Source organism: Nothobranchius furzeri, chromosome 10 (genome assembly GCF_043380555.1).
Source record: "Nothobranchius furzeri strain GRZ-AD chromosome 10, NfurGRZ-RIMD1, whole genome shotgun sequence".
Lineage (NCBI taxonomy): Eukaryota > Metazoa > Chordata > Actinopteri > Cyprinodontiformes > Nothobranchiidae > Nothobranchius > Nothobranchius furzeri.
In genome coordinates, this window is record NC_091750.1 from 47,770,409 (window position 1) to 47,785,353 (window position 14,945).

Consider the following 14,945-nt stretch of genomic DNA (forward strand, 5'->3'; position numbering starts at 1 on the left):
CTTGCTTTGGAACCAAACACCTGGGAAAACACCATTAATCACACTTCCAGGTGTTTGGGTGACCTCAGGCACTTGGATAATAGAAAAATATTTTCCCCAACTCGCTCCATCTTTTATTGTCAGTCTGTTTTTGCTGATGCTGAAAATCCATGTTTTTATGCACCAAATCAGAACAATGTAGTGAATAAAAAGGCAAAATGTCACCACCATCTTTTTATTTCTAGATACATTTGATGTTATTACACGCTGGCTCTCAAATACAAGTCCATCCTGATTATTAATTGAACTTGAGATCTGAATGAAGTCCTGCTTTTGTGTTTCCATAAAAGTAGGAAACAGCTGTACTCTTGTTTAAGTTTAGCTGAGGCAAACGTCGGCCTCGTTGAGAACTTCTGCCTTTTGATGGAAATAGTCTCTGAACCAGGAGATGTGCTCCTTCTTCTGCTGCACAGTCAGGTAGGGGTTCCTGGACAGACCGGCCACCACAAGCTCCATGAAGTGTCTCACTGGTCCCTGGCGAGGAAAACCCTCCTCCAAGTGTTTCTCTAAGAAGACATGCTCAGTGAACGAGATGCCGACTTCCTCCTCCAGACCTAAAGGTACGCAGAGAACACACGGTCAGCCAAACTTTTGTCACTTTTTGTTTGCAAAAGCATGTTTTTACTGCTCACCTGACTCATTGTTAATAGGATACTCCCACAGTTTCCCCTCTTTGGTCCACTGGATCATCTCCTCCAAAACGTTGCGAGGCATTTGATTGGTTGAAAAAGACAGCTCATTCACAAACGCAATGTCCCATAGAGTTGGCTTGGCTGAAAATACAAAGTATTCTAAGATATACCTGAATACATTTCCAAATGAGGCCAAATAAGTGCATCACAGCAGGACTCTACGGGTTTTTATTAAGATGCACGTTTAGAAGATTAGAAGCACGTCCTTACTGCTAAGTGCTGATTCAGCGGTGTCTTTATCAGTGACGGGGGAGAAGATGTTGAGTCTTTTTGATGGGAACAATTTCTTCCTAGCAATAAATAAATAAAAGGCACATTTACCACATCATAATTCACATAACAAAAAGACAAAAGTGATAAAGTCTAGCAGATTCACCTTTTCCGGACACTAGCCAGCTCACTGGCGATTCCTCTATCGTGGGTGTATCCTTGTCCATCCTCATCAAACCGGATCTGATTGGACGGCCAAGAGTTTTGGCGACTGAACTTCTTTCCTACTTTCATGTCAGCAATAATATCTCTGAGAAAACATTGATGGGTTGTGTTTATTACAGTTGAATAAACCATTTATTCTCTAATGGAAGGCAAACGCAACAGGAAAACATATATGAACATTAACAGGAAGCATGTGACGAGTGCAGCAAAAACATACCCGAGGTCGTTGCCTTTCTTCTGAGCCTCGGTGAGGTCTTTGCGCCGTCTCAGCTGCTGGAGCAGCTCAGACTCTGCCTGCCTGCTGTTAGGAAGCGTGGCGGCAGCGGCAGATGCTGCAGCGACCAAATCAGGCTCCAACGTCCCACTAAAACAAAGACAAGTGCTTCAGAAAGTCTCCTGAGTCTACCGTATGTTCCCACAGATTAAACCCATTTTCTACAGAGGCACTAGCAGCAGCGAAAAACACATCACACCTAAAATGAAAAAGACATGAACTTGAACAAAAGGGTCAAGAATTACATGAATTAATTATGTTTACCTCTCTGATGAAGTATCTGCTGCTGTTGCCTTCTGAAACATACTGAAGGTGCTCTCTATAGCTGATGGCTTTGGTGCATAATTTGTAGCCGATTCAGATTTTGTCTTTAAACTTTTGAGTTTTCTTTTATTGGTAACTTCAACTTTCATGGCTCCAAGAAGATCTAGGAGATTCTCCTTCCCACTCTTAGGAGCACTAGTCTTGACCCGTTCGGCTTGTGTGGTTGTTCCATCATCCGCCCTTATCACCCCTCCATCCTCCTCTAGCTCGTTCGTTTTGTCCCGACTGCCTTCTTTTTTTTCTGCTTCATCTTGATGAGCAGAACTGATGTCGTCCTTCTTTTCACAGAGTCTGGATGAACTTGTGCTGACAGCCTTTACTCCAACCCCTTTATAAGCCCTGTTTTAGGTGGAAAACAAAGTTAAATGCTTGAAGGGGTGGGATTATAAATGTCACATTAGAAAACAAAGAAATACAACACAACTAGTGCTACTAAAATTGATTAATACACATTTATGTTAACTTTAATTGTTGCATTCTTCAAAAACTATATAGTACATTAAAAAGATGTGGGAGATGAATCACTTCAAAAATGTCTGGTTTGCGTTTGATGAAGGTTACCATGGAAACGTAGATGAAGTGTCAATCAAAGAGCACCGACGGGTCACCACAAGTGATGGAAGAAAATACAACACTAGTGTGTTTCTGTGCTTTTACAAAAGCTAAGATTCTGAATTACATCTGACACACCAACACATTTTTAACAAGTTTTATTTAACCAATGAAGCTTACAGGCTTACATAAGAGTCAATATTTACAGTTGAATTCTGAGCATGACAAAAAAAAAGCAGGTGTACAAACAGAAACAATAATATTAACCTAGCTCAATATCAACCTGCAGAAATCATAACAATATATATCGATAAAGATATATATTGCGTTAACCACAAGTGAAAACTATCCCAGAAATTTTTGGTAAAGATGCATGTGAAAAATAAATGTATCTCAGTTTCTATATTAGAAGTGCAAAAGGCACAATCGTTCTCTCCAATATTACATTTAGACTGCAAGGACACACCAGCACATCACAGCTACTTCCGATGCTCCAACATACTTCCGATGCTGCTATTCCTCTCGGCTCACACCGAACACTCACCGTGAAACCTTCTCGCGTTTAGGAAGACACGACTCGTAAACGCAGGATGAGGGGTTTCGTGCCAAACACACAGTCCGGGATACAAATCGGTACATAATTGTGTTTAGTAATGTCCTTCCACGTTTCCGAGTCCCCTTCGTTTCTACAGCATGAAGCCTCCCCTTGAAACGTAAGACCAACATTCGTTCCGGTGTCGTGCCGAAAGACGCTCCCGCTCATTGATTTGAATGCTGAATTTTCAAGTAAAAAATGAACCCTTGTGTTTAATTTTGGTATATACATCTGTTTTCACAATATGCTTTTTTATTTGAAGATAAACAGCAATTATAGGTACTTCAATACTTTTCCATATCATTAATCCGTCATTAAACACCGCGGTAAACATAAATACCACATTCAATTATTTGTAGTTTGTTAAGGTTGTTGAAAAACACAGGAAATTTAGGTCCGTCTGTTGACTGGATGGCATCCTACAGACTGTGTGCTTCTCGTGGCAGGGGTGCATTTACGAGCACAACACCTGTCAGAATTGTGCCAAAAATAGCTGATCCTCGCAGTAAAGTGGCTTTGTTCGTTATGATACTGTGAATAAAACAATATTACATGTGAATACTCAAAAATAAATATTCAAATGTGTTTGTGTCTCTGGGCTGGATATGAACAATCGATTTGGACATAAAAGAAATTGCCAGCTGCTTCAGCTGTCAACGTAGTCTCGCGCGATTTCATAGTCTGAACGTGACTCAAAATGGCGACAGAATACTAGCGCTAATTCATAAACGGATGTTTCAGCAGCAGTCCGTGCTCAACTTAGCTCTAAACATTTAAAGATGGATTTTAACAATGAAAAACTAGCTCTACGAAAGTATTCTTGTTATAAACATTGATATTTTATGTTCGTTTAAACTCTCGCGTTAACCGAGAAAGACGTAAACGACTTCATAAAGGTAAAAAAAATGACCGTCAACGGCAGCTACATTATTAGCATAGAAGCTAACAAGCATCAAATTTACCGCAACTACTTGTCGTTATTAAAGACAATGCAGCACCCAAAGCCTACAGATTTAGACAACTTTGTGACGTGGTTAAGCTGAAGCGTTTGGCAGAGTGTAGGTTTATTCTTGGTGATGCTTCTGCTTGTTCTGTCAGACTGCTTACCCGCTCCTCGGAGCTCCGTCTGTTTACATGCATTAAGTGTTTATTTGAAAAACTTGAGTTCACATTTTCTGCAATTTTTCTTTTACATTGTGGAAGCAATGGTATCAAGACGTGTTAAGTTTAGTCGTGTTGTGATAACGTGTGTTTGATGTTTAAACATTTTAAGTTGATATAATTTATCCAGTAGAGATGAACGTCCTTCTGTTATTTTATTTGAGCTGTTGCTCTAAAATAGGGTTATGTTTTTGTTTATGTGAATAAGATTTTCTAAGCTTTGTTTTTATGTGGAATACTATAATTAACAGCAGTGTTTAACGTCTGATCTGAGCTGTCAGTATAAAAAAAGCTCCAAAGACACAAATATTGCTTTAGAGTCCAGTTTTTTGTAAGTGTTGTTGTTTTGTGCTTTTGTTAACATCTACCCACTTTCTAGTATTAATAAATTACTAATTTTAACAATCAATATTGGTACAAAAGTTCAAACGGTACATATGTACTACTATGTTGTCACAAGCATTGTTCTTTTTCTTGGTTATATGTCCTAAGGGAAAGTAGGAGTTGGACTTGCAGGGAGATTTTTTTTTATCCGACTCCGTCTAACTTTTGTCTGCCACTACTAGATAAGCTCTTAAAGCAATTTTTACCCTTGAATGTCTTTGATTCACAGTGAAACGCTTGTTGTGAACTGTTTAAGATGTTCTTGGGTCGATCCATTTAAGTTTCACTGTAGTGTTCTTTTATTTCAGACACATTACATTTTGTAGGCAGATTTGTTTTTGTGTCATTATTAAAACAATTATCAATGAGATTTTGTTAGATGTGGTCTTAAAATAAATGCATCAGTAGTAATGAACTGAAAACAGCTTAAGAATTCTCTTTCTAAGGTAATATGCATTACATTGTTGGTCCAGCACTGTAGTCTTTGTCGGAATTAACTCAGAACACTGTGATTGGGACTCATCAAATGTCTTCATTAATAAACATTATGTTGTCGAATTGCCAAATGATTAAGTAAAGAAACTCAGCATCGTACTGTCTCGTTTTGTTATTTCAGCCATGGCGGAGGAACGCAGGCAAAAGCAGTGTTCAGTCGTTCTGCCAACAGAGTCGATGAAGGCCATGGCGGAGTCTGTGGGAGTCGGGCAGTTACAGGAAGACAGTTGTGTAGCTCTTAGTGAAGAGGTCAGCTACAGAATAAAGGAAATTGCACAGGTAAATTAATGGTTATTAATGTAGGTGTTATAATTTGTATGATGTGTGAATTATTTAGTGCTTTTTTGATATTTTTCTCTTTACACAGGATGCTCTGAAATTCATGCATCATGGGAAGAGACGAAAACTAACCACGAGTGACATCGACAATGCTCTCAAACTAAAAAATGTAGAGGTAATAAAGAGCGCTTATTATACCCGAAGGATGAATTGGGTGTGAATTTTCTGTTTTAAGAAATTTGTTTCTTTTTCAGCCCCTGTATGGGTTCCAGTCACAGGAGTTTATTCCTTTTCGCTTTGCAAGTGGAGGTGGAAGAGAGCTTCATTTCTATGAGGAAAAGGAGGTTGATCTCAGCGATATTATAAACACACCTCTCCCAAGAGTTCCTCTAGATGTGTCTCTCAAAGGTACTCGGATTAGGAGGATTATATGCTGTTTTGTGATATTAAATTAGCTCATTTATCAAATACATTTTATAATTTAATCTACAGCTCACTGGTTAAGTATTGAAGGGGTGCAACCTTCAATTCCTGAAAATCCTCCACCAGGTGAGCCCTACTTAGGTTTGATCTGTTATCATGGGAGAGGTTATAAATGTTAAAAACACTCAAGACTTTTTTTCCTACTTGTTAGCATCAAAAGAGCAACAAAAAACCGAATCCACGGAGCCGCTGAAAGTTGTCAAACCCGGTCAGGAGGAGAAAGGTACGATTCAAGGCAAAGGCCAGAGCACCACAACCCCAGATGGCAAAGGTCAGTGTTTATTTCAGTTTGCTAATAGAAGCTAGACACCTCTGTATCATGATGTGTGTTAACTTCACTCATGTCTTTGTGTCCCTCTGGTACAGGAAAGGAGAAGGGTCTCATCAGGCTGAAGCCACGTAGCACTCACGAGCTCTCTGTAGAGCAGCAGCTCTACTACAAGGAAATCACAGAGGCGTGTGTGGGCTCCTGTGAAGCCAAGAGAGCAGTACGTCTTACCTGACTTTCTGATGCATGTTGGCCAAATGTTCATAATTCAGTCCTGTAGCATAAAGGGATACTATGCAACTTTTTATAGTTTTGAATAATTTTTTGAGCCAGTTTGTGCCAAAACGATCCTTTACAGGGTTAATGAAATGTCACTCAGACCCCCACCGCCCTCTGTAGCCAGAATACCACATTTGCAAATTCAGAGTGCCGGTCTGGTCTTTGAAAACAGTTGGACTGACATACTTGGTGCTGCAATCTGCTTCCTGCGCAATTCCTGCATGTTTCAGATCATGAACACTGTTTATTTGTTTAAGTTAGTGATGAATCACCCCTGTAGACACTAATGAAGGCTGAGGAGACGTTTCTGCTGTTAGATTAGGTGTTAAAAAGACGAACGCACAGCCAGGAGATAAGATTTGCTTTTGGTTCTACTAAACGGACACAAGGTGGTGCTAGCCAAAACTGCCTAGTGTCCATTTAAAGTGGAAAGTCGGAGAGCAGAATCATCATTTTAGAAAATGTGTGTGAGCTTGCTGATCTGGTTTTTCTATTTGATTCATACAGGAAGCTCTACAGAGTATTGCAACGGACCCTGGTCTGTATCAGATGCTTCCAAGATTCAGCACATTTATTTCTGAAGGAGTAAGAATCTTTCTAACCTAACGTAAACATTGTTGATGTCACATCAAACATAAGTCAGCTGATTTTACGCTCTCCTCGAAGGTCCGTGTAAACGTGGTGCAGAACAACTTGGCCCTGCTGATTTATCTCATGCGGATGGTCAAAGCTCTGATGGACAATCCCACCCTGTATTTGGAAAAATATGTGAGTAAATGAAAAACCAGAAGTCCACGCCATTTTTAAACTAAAGATTATTTTAACAAAGCTGTTTTTCTTTGTAGCTGCATGAGCTGATCCCAGCTGTGGTCACCTGTATTGTGAGTAAACAGCTGTGTTTACGACCAGATGTTGATAACCACTGGGCTTTACGGGACTTTGCTGCTCGCCTGATGGCTCAGAGCTGTAAAACCTTCAGCACCACAACCAACAACATCCAGTCACGTGTTACCAAGACTCTGACCAAGGTAGGTGTTTGGTAGGAAAGTGGTCGTAAGACATTTTTGAAGTGAAAAGAGATAAGAGAGAAAAGTTCTGTGGCTAGAATTTATGTTTTTGACTAGAAAATGTTTGAACAACAAAAAATCTAATCAAAGTTCCACTTATAACTTACCTGTAATTAATATTTCATTAATAAAGTGTTTGTTCTTCACCAATCGAGCCAGTAAACCAAACCCATGTAAATAAACAGGTCTACCCTAAAGGCAAACGTTTACCATGATGATCATAACACTAATGTGTAGAACGTTCTGCAGCACATCTGCAGTGATGACCCAAATGACCTATTATTTAACAACTCTTAATACTAGCTCTAGTGACACAAACTCATTTTAAATCAGTGTTTTTTTGGGGGGGGACATTTTCAGAGTTTGTTCGATGATAAGACCCAGTGGACGACACGATACGGCTGCATTGCTGGACTTGCTGAACTCGGAGCTGATGTAAGTTTTTTTTTTTTTTTTTTTTTTTAGATTTTAACTTAATTTTTTGCTAATCAATGAACAGGTTTCTATTATTTTAACTGTATTTAGAATATGTGAATAGAAACAATTCTAAAAAAAAAAACTCTGTGGTGGGGTGCTCCCATTTGAGTTGTTTTCCTTTTGACAGTAGGGGTGGACGGATATCTCGGCTGATATTTACCACTTTTTAGATATCAGCATCGGCCGATGCGACTCCTTAGTAAAGCCAATTAAAAGTCGGGCATGTCCTCGGGCAGCCTGGTGCTGCTGCAGAATTAAATTTGTGGATATTTACATTCCTGAATAACATCTGCTTAATAAATGCTCAAAAAACTATTTTCAACTAAAATGTCTTAAATTTGACCAGTTTTGCCAGTTTACTAATTTGTTTGAGTAACTTTAGTTAAATGTCTGATTCCAACACTGAGCCGTGCATAAAATTAAGATTTAACAGTTGGTTAAACTCGGTGTTCAAAAACTGATTCGGTTTCAAACGTTTTGTAAATCAACTGATGTTATTGGTGGCATTTTAGCATGAACATGAGGTAGAAAACGTTTAAATATCGACCACGAAAAACAGCCCAGAATACCGGCAGCACTAATCGGCCATCACCTTTACCTGTCGGCAATAGAAAAACCAATATTGGTCGCCTCTATTTGGAAGAATTATAAGTTTTCACAGTGAGGTAATGGAAAAGTGCCATCGTCTGAAATGAAGGTGGTAGAGTTTGTTACAAGAGAAAAAACATCTAATTTACGACTTCTGTGTCTCAGAATTGTTACATCATCGTTTCCTGTTTTTGACCTTTTCAGGTGATAAAGACGCTGATCCTTCCTCGACTCACCGTAGAGGGAGCTCGCATCAAAGCAGTGATGGAGGGACCTGTGGTCTCCAACATTGACAAGATAGGAGCTGAACATGTTCAAACCCTCTTACTGGTAATAAATGTCGTTAGATGTGAATAAGACTCGTTTGTAAACTAAAACACTGAGAGACTAACAACTAGTGCTTTAAAGGTTGCAATAAGCTGTTTATTCTCTTTTTAAAGAAACACTGTGCGAGTGTTATTGCCAAGATACGACCTCAGCCGGACAACGTGGAGCAGTATCGGGCAGAATATGGCTACCTTGGGCCCATGTTGTGCTCTCATGTAGTAAAGGCCAGAACTCAAGCAACACTGCAAGCCCAGCAGGTCAACAGGACCACGTTAACAATCACACAGGTAAGCTGCAGAGTTACTTAAGTGTTCTAGTCTGCCGCTGATCTGAGTCGAGCTGTGTTTTGTTATTAGAGTTCTGTGCTCGTCATGGATTGTCCATAATGAACACCGTGTTCAGACATAAAGGTCCATATGGGCTCTTGGCACCAGGATACCTTAGGCCACAGCTCCATGATTGACTTTGTTGTCATCTCATCTGATCTGCGGCGTGTCTTCGACACTCGGGTGAAGAGAGAGGCGTAGCTGTCAGCTGACCACTACCTGGTGACGAGGTGGCTTCGATGGTGGGGGAGGATGCCGGTCAGACCTGGCAGACCCAAACGTATTGTGAGGGTCTGCTGGGAATGTATGGCAGTCTCCTGTCAGAAGTTTCTAACTTCCAAAAAGAAAGCAGTGCCCTACCAACTCTGTTTATAGTGGGGTCAGTGTGCTGCTGACTTCGACTCAGGACGTTGTGGATCGGTAAGCAGAGTACTTTGAAGTTCTCCTCAATTCCACCAGCACGGCTTCCAGTGATGGACTTTGAGTTGGGCTCTCAAATCTCTAGTGCTGAGGTCACTGAGGTGGTGAAAAAGCTCCTCTGTGACAAGGCTCCAGGGATGGACAGGATCCACCCAGAGATCCTTAAGGCTCTGGATGTTGTAGGGCTGTGTTGGCTGACGTGGCTCTGCAATATCGCATGGACATCGAGAGCAGTTCCACTGGATTGGCAGACCGGGGTGGTGGTCCCACTATTTAAAAGGGGGACAGCAGGATGTGTTCAAACTACAGGGGGATCATACTTCTGAGCCTCCCTGGTAAGATCTATTCAGGGGTTCTGGTGAGGAGGGTCAGGTGGATTGTCAAACCTCGGATTCAGGAAGAGCATTGTGGTTTCATCCTGGCTATGGAACACTGGACCAGTTGGAGGGTAGGTGGGAGTTTGCTCAACCAGTCTACATGTGTTTTGTAGATTTGGAGAAAGTGTTCAACCGCGTCCCTCGGGGGCCCTGTGGGGGGGTACTCTGGGGTACCAGGCCCTCTGATACGGGCTGTTAGGTCCCTGTATGACCGGTGTCAGAGCTTGGTCCGCATTGCCGGCAGTAAGTCGGGCTCGTTCCCAGTGAGAGTTGGACTCCGCCAAGGCTGCTCTTTATCACCGATTCTGTTCATAACCTTTATGGACAGGATTTCTAGGTGCAGCCAAGGTGTGGAGGGCATCCGTTTTGGTGGTCTGAGGATCAGGTCTCTGCTTTTTGCAGATGATGTGGTCCTGTTGGCTTCATCAGAACGTGATCTTCAGCTTTCGCTGGAACAGTTCGTAGCCGAGTGTGAAGCAGCTGGGATGAGAATCAGCTCCTCTAAATCTGAGACCATGGTCTTGATTCGGAAAAGGGTAGAATGTCTTCTCCGGGTCAGGGATGAGGTCCTGCCCCAAGTGGAGGAGTTTAAGTATCTCGGGGTCTTGTTCACGAGTGAGGGAAAACTGGAGCGTGAGATCGATAGGCGGATTGGTGCTGCATCTGCAGTGATGTGGGCGTTGTACCGGTCTGTCGTGGTGAAGAGAGAGCTGAGTCAGAAGGCGAAGCTCTCGATTTACCCGTAGATCTACGTTCCTACCCTCACCTATGGTCATGAGCTTTGGGTAGTGACTGAAAGAACGAGATCGCAGAAACAAGCAGCTGAAATAAGTTTTCTCCACATGATGTCTGGGCTCTTCCTTAGCGATAGGGTGAGAAGCTCGGTCATCCGGGAGGGACTCGGAGTAGATCAGCTGCTCCTCCACATTGAGAGGAGCCAGTTGAGATGGCTTGGGCTGCTGGTTGATGCCCCCTGGATGCCTTCCTGGTGAGGTTTTCCAGGCACGTCCAACTGGGAGGAGACCTAAAGGAAAGGACACCGGATAAGAGGTCGAAAATGGATGGATGGCATTTGTGTTCCAATTAAATTAAATGAAGCTGATGTAATTTTGAAATGCTTCACAAAAGTGTGTGTCTTTGTGTGTGTAATAACAAACAATGCTATTTTCTTGCAGCCTCGCCCAACCCTTTCAGTCTCACAAAGTGGGTTAACTGGGTCGGGGGGGCCTCGCACTCCCAGCATCATCAAGGTTCCAAGTTCCCTCACTCTAATGTCACCCAGACCAGGTACTCCATCACAGCCGTCTCCCCCAGCAACAAAGTACATCGTCATGGGAACCAGTGCAGGAGCTGCCTCGACTCAACAGGTAAGGGTCATTTAGTGTTGAGGATCAACATCACATCTCATGGATTTTTTTTTATTCCTTTTGCTATAAAATCTCCCCCCTCCTTTACAATAAACCCATATATTATGTTTCTGTCTCCTGTGTAGGTCATTACTCTCAGCTCTTCCCAGTCAGCTTCACCAGTAACCAGCACCGTTCCCAGTGCGACCTCAACATTGCAGCCCTTAGTAAAACTGGAGTCTGGTGGTACTCCTGGACTCACAGCATCTCGCCCTCTTCAGAAGTACATTGTTGTGTCTCTGCCCTCATCTGCCTCCTCCTCTTTGGAGCCTAAGAGCTCCGTGTTACCGACCTCAATTTCCTCAGCTTCTCTGGACGGAGGGATAAAGTTGGAGCGATCCGAGTCTCCCGGAGTCAGCACTCAGTCGCCACACTGACATTTGTATAAGTAGTCTGGATTGTTATCCTGTTGGAGCAACACAAGGCTGAGTTTAATCTAAAGGGGGTAACCTCTGGAGAGGCACGAAAAGAATTTTCTGAACTCTTGATTGATGAAGAGCAAATGTGGCCAGATTTTGTAAATAACAATGCCAAGTGAAAGCTGATCATCCTGAAATCTTCAGTGTTTCACCTCATATTCTAACTGATTCGTGTTTTTTACCCTAAAATAAATCTCCATTTTGTATGAAACGTATTTTGTGAGTGTGTGAGACACCATTGACTGGGTAAGGTTAGTACCTTCATCTCAAACCAGTCTGGTTTGTGTCTACTGCCCTCTGGTGGCGGATCTACCGAACATCAGAGATGGTTGTATTTCTTTACTATATAAATCTTTATCTCATACAGATGAGGGGCAATTACAAACAAAACATACATAAAAAACAAAGTTTCTTGTCTTTACACTTAACTATGTATTTTCAGTATTTGTACTTTTTGTGGGGCTACATTTTACTTTTACTCCACTACACTTTCTAGAATGTGAATAAAGTAAAAGTATTTTAACTTACACCCCCCCCCCCCCCTTATAATGCATAATATTATATATAATTTATATATATATATATATATATATATGTATATTTGAAGACACTTTATTTGAGTCAAAAACTGCATGGATACTTCTATTTTTACTCAAGTAATTTTTTTACTGGTTTAGCAGGCTTTTTTGAAAGTGGGGGGGGGGACAGCTGCCAATCACAAATTTTGCCGGGGACATGTCCCCGGCGTCCCCGGTTAAAATGACGCCTGTGTCTACAGGTGCTTTCTGAGCTGAAGAGGCTATTCTGCCTCAGACTGGTTGCGTCATGCGTGTCCATATTAGAGACGGGAACAAGCGCTGTTCTGCCAAAGTTTCATAATTTCATAAAAAGAACATTTTTCCAAGTGACACATCCCTCAGAGAGACCGGGTTTCCAGACCGCTTCAGTGGGAGGAAATCTTATTGTATGCACCGTGGTTCTGCGCTGCGCTGCGAACCCCTCAGATCTTCAGCTCACTGTCCACCGTGGGCGCTCCGAGCCGTGCTGAACACATGTCCAGTATAAAGCTCTGATGTTCTGATGGGAATCAAGTTACCTCTGCGATGTGCGTATTAAATGTCAGCTCATCCATGCGCATCAGTGTGCGTCGGGGTAATTCTTTCAAAACAACCAACATCCTTGAGTTTATCCATCAAAATACAGTCAAATGTAAATATCTGTAACCTGCCATTTAACTGTTTTGCCTTCTTGTGAAGATTGTTGCAAAGAGAAAAAACTAAACTTGATTAACCCCAGAGCCATGCGCACTGCGCTGTACGTCGTGACTGTAAATGAGGGGAAATGATTTAATCGGATCCTTTTCTTTTCAACATGGTTTAATGTAAAGTTTCATTCAGTACAAACTTTAGTTACACCAATCTAACGAGACAGAGCCTGGATTTGTATTCTGAACAGTTTAAACATGTTTAAAACGGAGACATGCGTGACGCGTCTAAAATTCGCACCTGCTCCGCTATTATGGAAATTAAACTAACAAGATGAATAACATGAAATTATTTTAGGCACAGACAACATCCCCCACACTTTTGAAAATCTTGCAACGCGCCTGGTCGCTCGTGTACGTCAAAGTTATCTTTCATAAGAAGATAATCAATAAAACGATTTATATAAAGATGATCCAGAAGTTGTAGCCCGTCTCTGCCTACAATATTTTGATATTTTTCACCCTGTTGGTGGTTTAACTGAGCAGGTGCCACTTTTGTCATACGTTTCTTTTAAAAACATGTTTAGACTGTTCAGAATACAAATCCAGGCTCTCAGAACCAGAGCGCATGTGAGAAGGTTCCTCCCACTGAAGCGAGTGTTTTCCAAACCCTGTCTCTCAGAGACTTGTCACTTAGAAAATGTTCCCTGATTATGAAACTTTGGCTGAATAGTGCTTGTTCCTGTCTCCAATTTGGCAACACATCCAGGAGCTGAGGAGAATCCCAGAATCTGACATCCTCCAGCTCCGGAAGCGCCTATGATTATATATATATATATATATATATATATATATATATATATATATATATATACATTTATATATATGTAAATTATTTTACAGGATATTCAACTTGTTTGCCGCTGAAAACGCCTGTTTCTAGTTTCCTGTGACCTTTGGGATTTTGTCCGTTCACAGATTGGAGTGCTGTTACTGTTCCATTGCACATCCAGATGTTTTATTAAAATTTTTATTTACATCACACCTTAATTTAAGTGCATGCTGTATTTATGCACCCTGCTGAATAAACTTTTAAAAGTCCTTGTAACTTTTTTCTGTAACCACACTTTTTCTACAGATTTGTGCACTTTGACAAACAAATAGGATGATGCAGAAAAAATTCTCCGTTATGATAACAAATCATGACAACAGTGTGCTAAAATGTTACTGTTTTTAAAATAAAGCTGGAGTCATCTCAGTGCAAAAGTGTTACAAGCTTTAAAGTGCAGCATTTTGTGCTCAATCATCCATCATTTACACCCAATTACAATGTTGCCAGCAGTTAATGGGATGTTCATGTAATATAATATAAGTAAGTCTATCTTTAGCAGTTAATTTTACTTACCTTTATTCAGCAGCTGCAGCGCTGCGGTAGGAAGCAGAGCACAGTGTGAGTCTAACTTTCACCATGAATGGGTCTGAAATTGAGAGTTTTCTGTGGGTTGATGCACCGCAGTGCAACAACAGAACCATTTAGTGCTGCACTGCCTCTGCTCTTCAGCGGTGCAGTCTCTCTGGACAGCTTAACTCCATTACTGCCCTCCTGTCGCCACAGCAACAGGCCTGGTCACATCCTCAGCAGTGCTTTTGTTTAGGTATTTGTGTGTGTGTGTGTGTGTGTGTGTGTGTGTGTGTGTGTGTGTGTGTGTGTGTGTGTGTGTCTTGACTGGACTTTGATGAATGAGTAGTTTTCATTCTATTCTATTCTATTCTATTCTATTCTATTCTATTCTATTCTATTCTATAACTTTATAACTTTTTCTGGTTGAATGGAGGAAGTTAATTGATCAAACTTCCATCCATCCAATTTCATCCGCGTATCCGGAGTCGGGTCACGGGGGCAGTAGCCTAAGGCGAGAGGCCCAGACTTCCATCTCCACAGCCACTTGGGCCAGCTCCTCCGGGGGAATCCCAAGGCGTTCCCTGGCCAGGTGAGAGACATAGTCCCTCCACCGTGTCCTGGGTCTACCTTTAGGTCTCCTCCCAGTTGGACGTGCTCGGAAAACCTCACCAG

At 41.6% G+C, this 14,945-nt stretch overlaps 2 protein-coding genes across 3 annotated transcripts; one reads left to right on the forward strand and one right to left on the reverse strand.

The window, feature by feature from the left end:
- Positions 1–200: 200 nt before the first annotated feature.
- mrps31 (mitochondrial ribosomal protein S31) lies at positions 201–3,027 on the reverse strand. The gene is made up of 7 exons (XM_054730576.2): positions 2,861–3,027; positions 1,705–2,103; positions 1,384–1,530; positions 1,108–1,251; positions 942–1,021; positions 672–812; positions 201–593 (listed from the first exon to the last, which is right to left on the reverse strand). Exons 1-7 carry the CDS (start codon positions 2,953–2,955, stop codon positions 358–360), a joined length of 1,242 nt encoding a protein of 413 aa, XP_054586551.1. The 5' UTR covers positions 2,956–3,027; the 3' UTR covers positions 201–357.
- Positions 3,028–3,609: 582 nt separating this feature from the next.
- On the forward strand, positions 3,610–11,882 carry taf6 (TAF6 RNA polymerase II, TATA box binding protein (TBP)-associated factor). 2 transcript variants are annotated; one of them, XM_015960905.3, is made up of 15 exons: positions 3,610–3,807; positions 5,073–5,230; positions 5,319–5,405; positions 5,485–5,638; positions 5,723–5,779; positions 5,865–5,984; positions 6,080–6,201; positions 6,768–6,845; positions 6,927–7,028; positions 7,106–7,288; positions 7,688–7,762; positions 8,597–8,722; positions 8,833–9,006; positions 11,018–11,209; positions 11,335–11,882. In XM_015960905.3, the coding sequence occupies exons 2-15, from the start codon at positions 5,075–5,077 to the stop codon at positions 11,623–11,625; spliced, it is 1,917 nt and encodes a 638-aa protein (XP_015816391.1). In that variant the 5' UTR covers positions 3,610–3,807; positions 5,073–5,074; the 3' UTR covers positions 11,626–11,882. The 2 variants fall into 2 exon arrangements, with proteins under 2 accessions (XP_015816391.1, XP_070411406.1); XM_070555305.1 differs by lacking the exon at positions 3,610–3,807 and adding an exon at positions 3,948–3,969.
- The last annotated feature ends 3,063 nt before the right edge of the window (positions 11,883–14,945 follow it).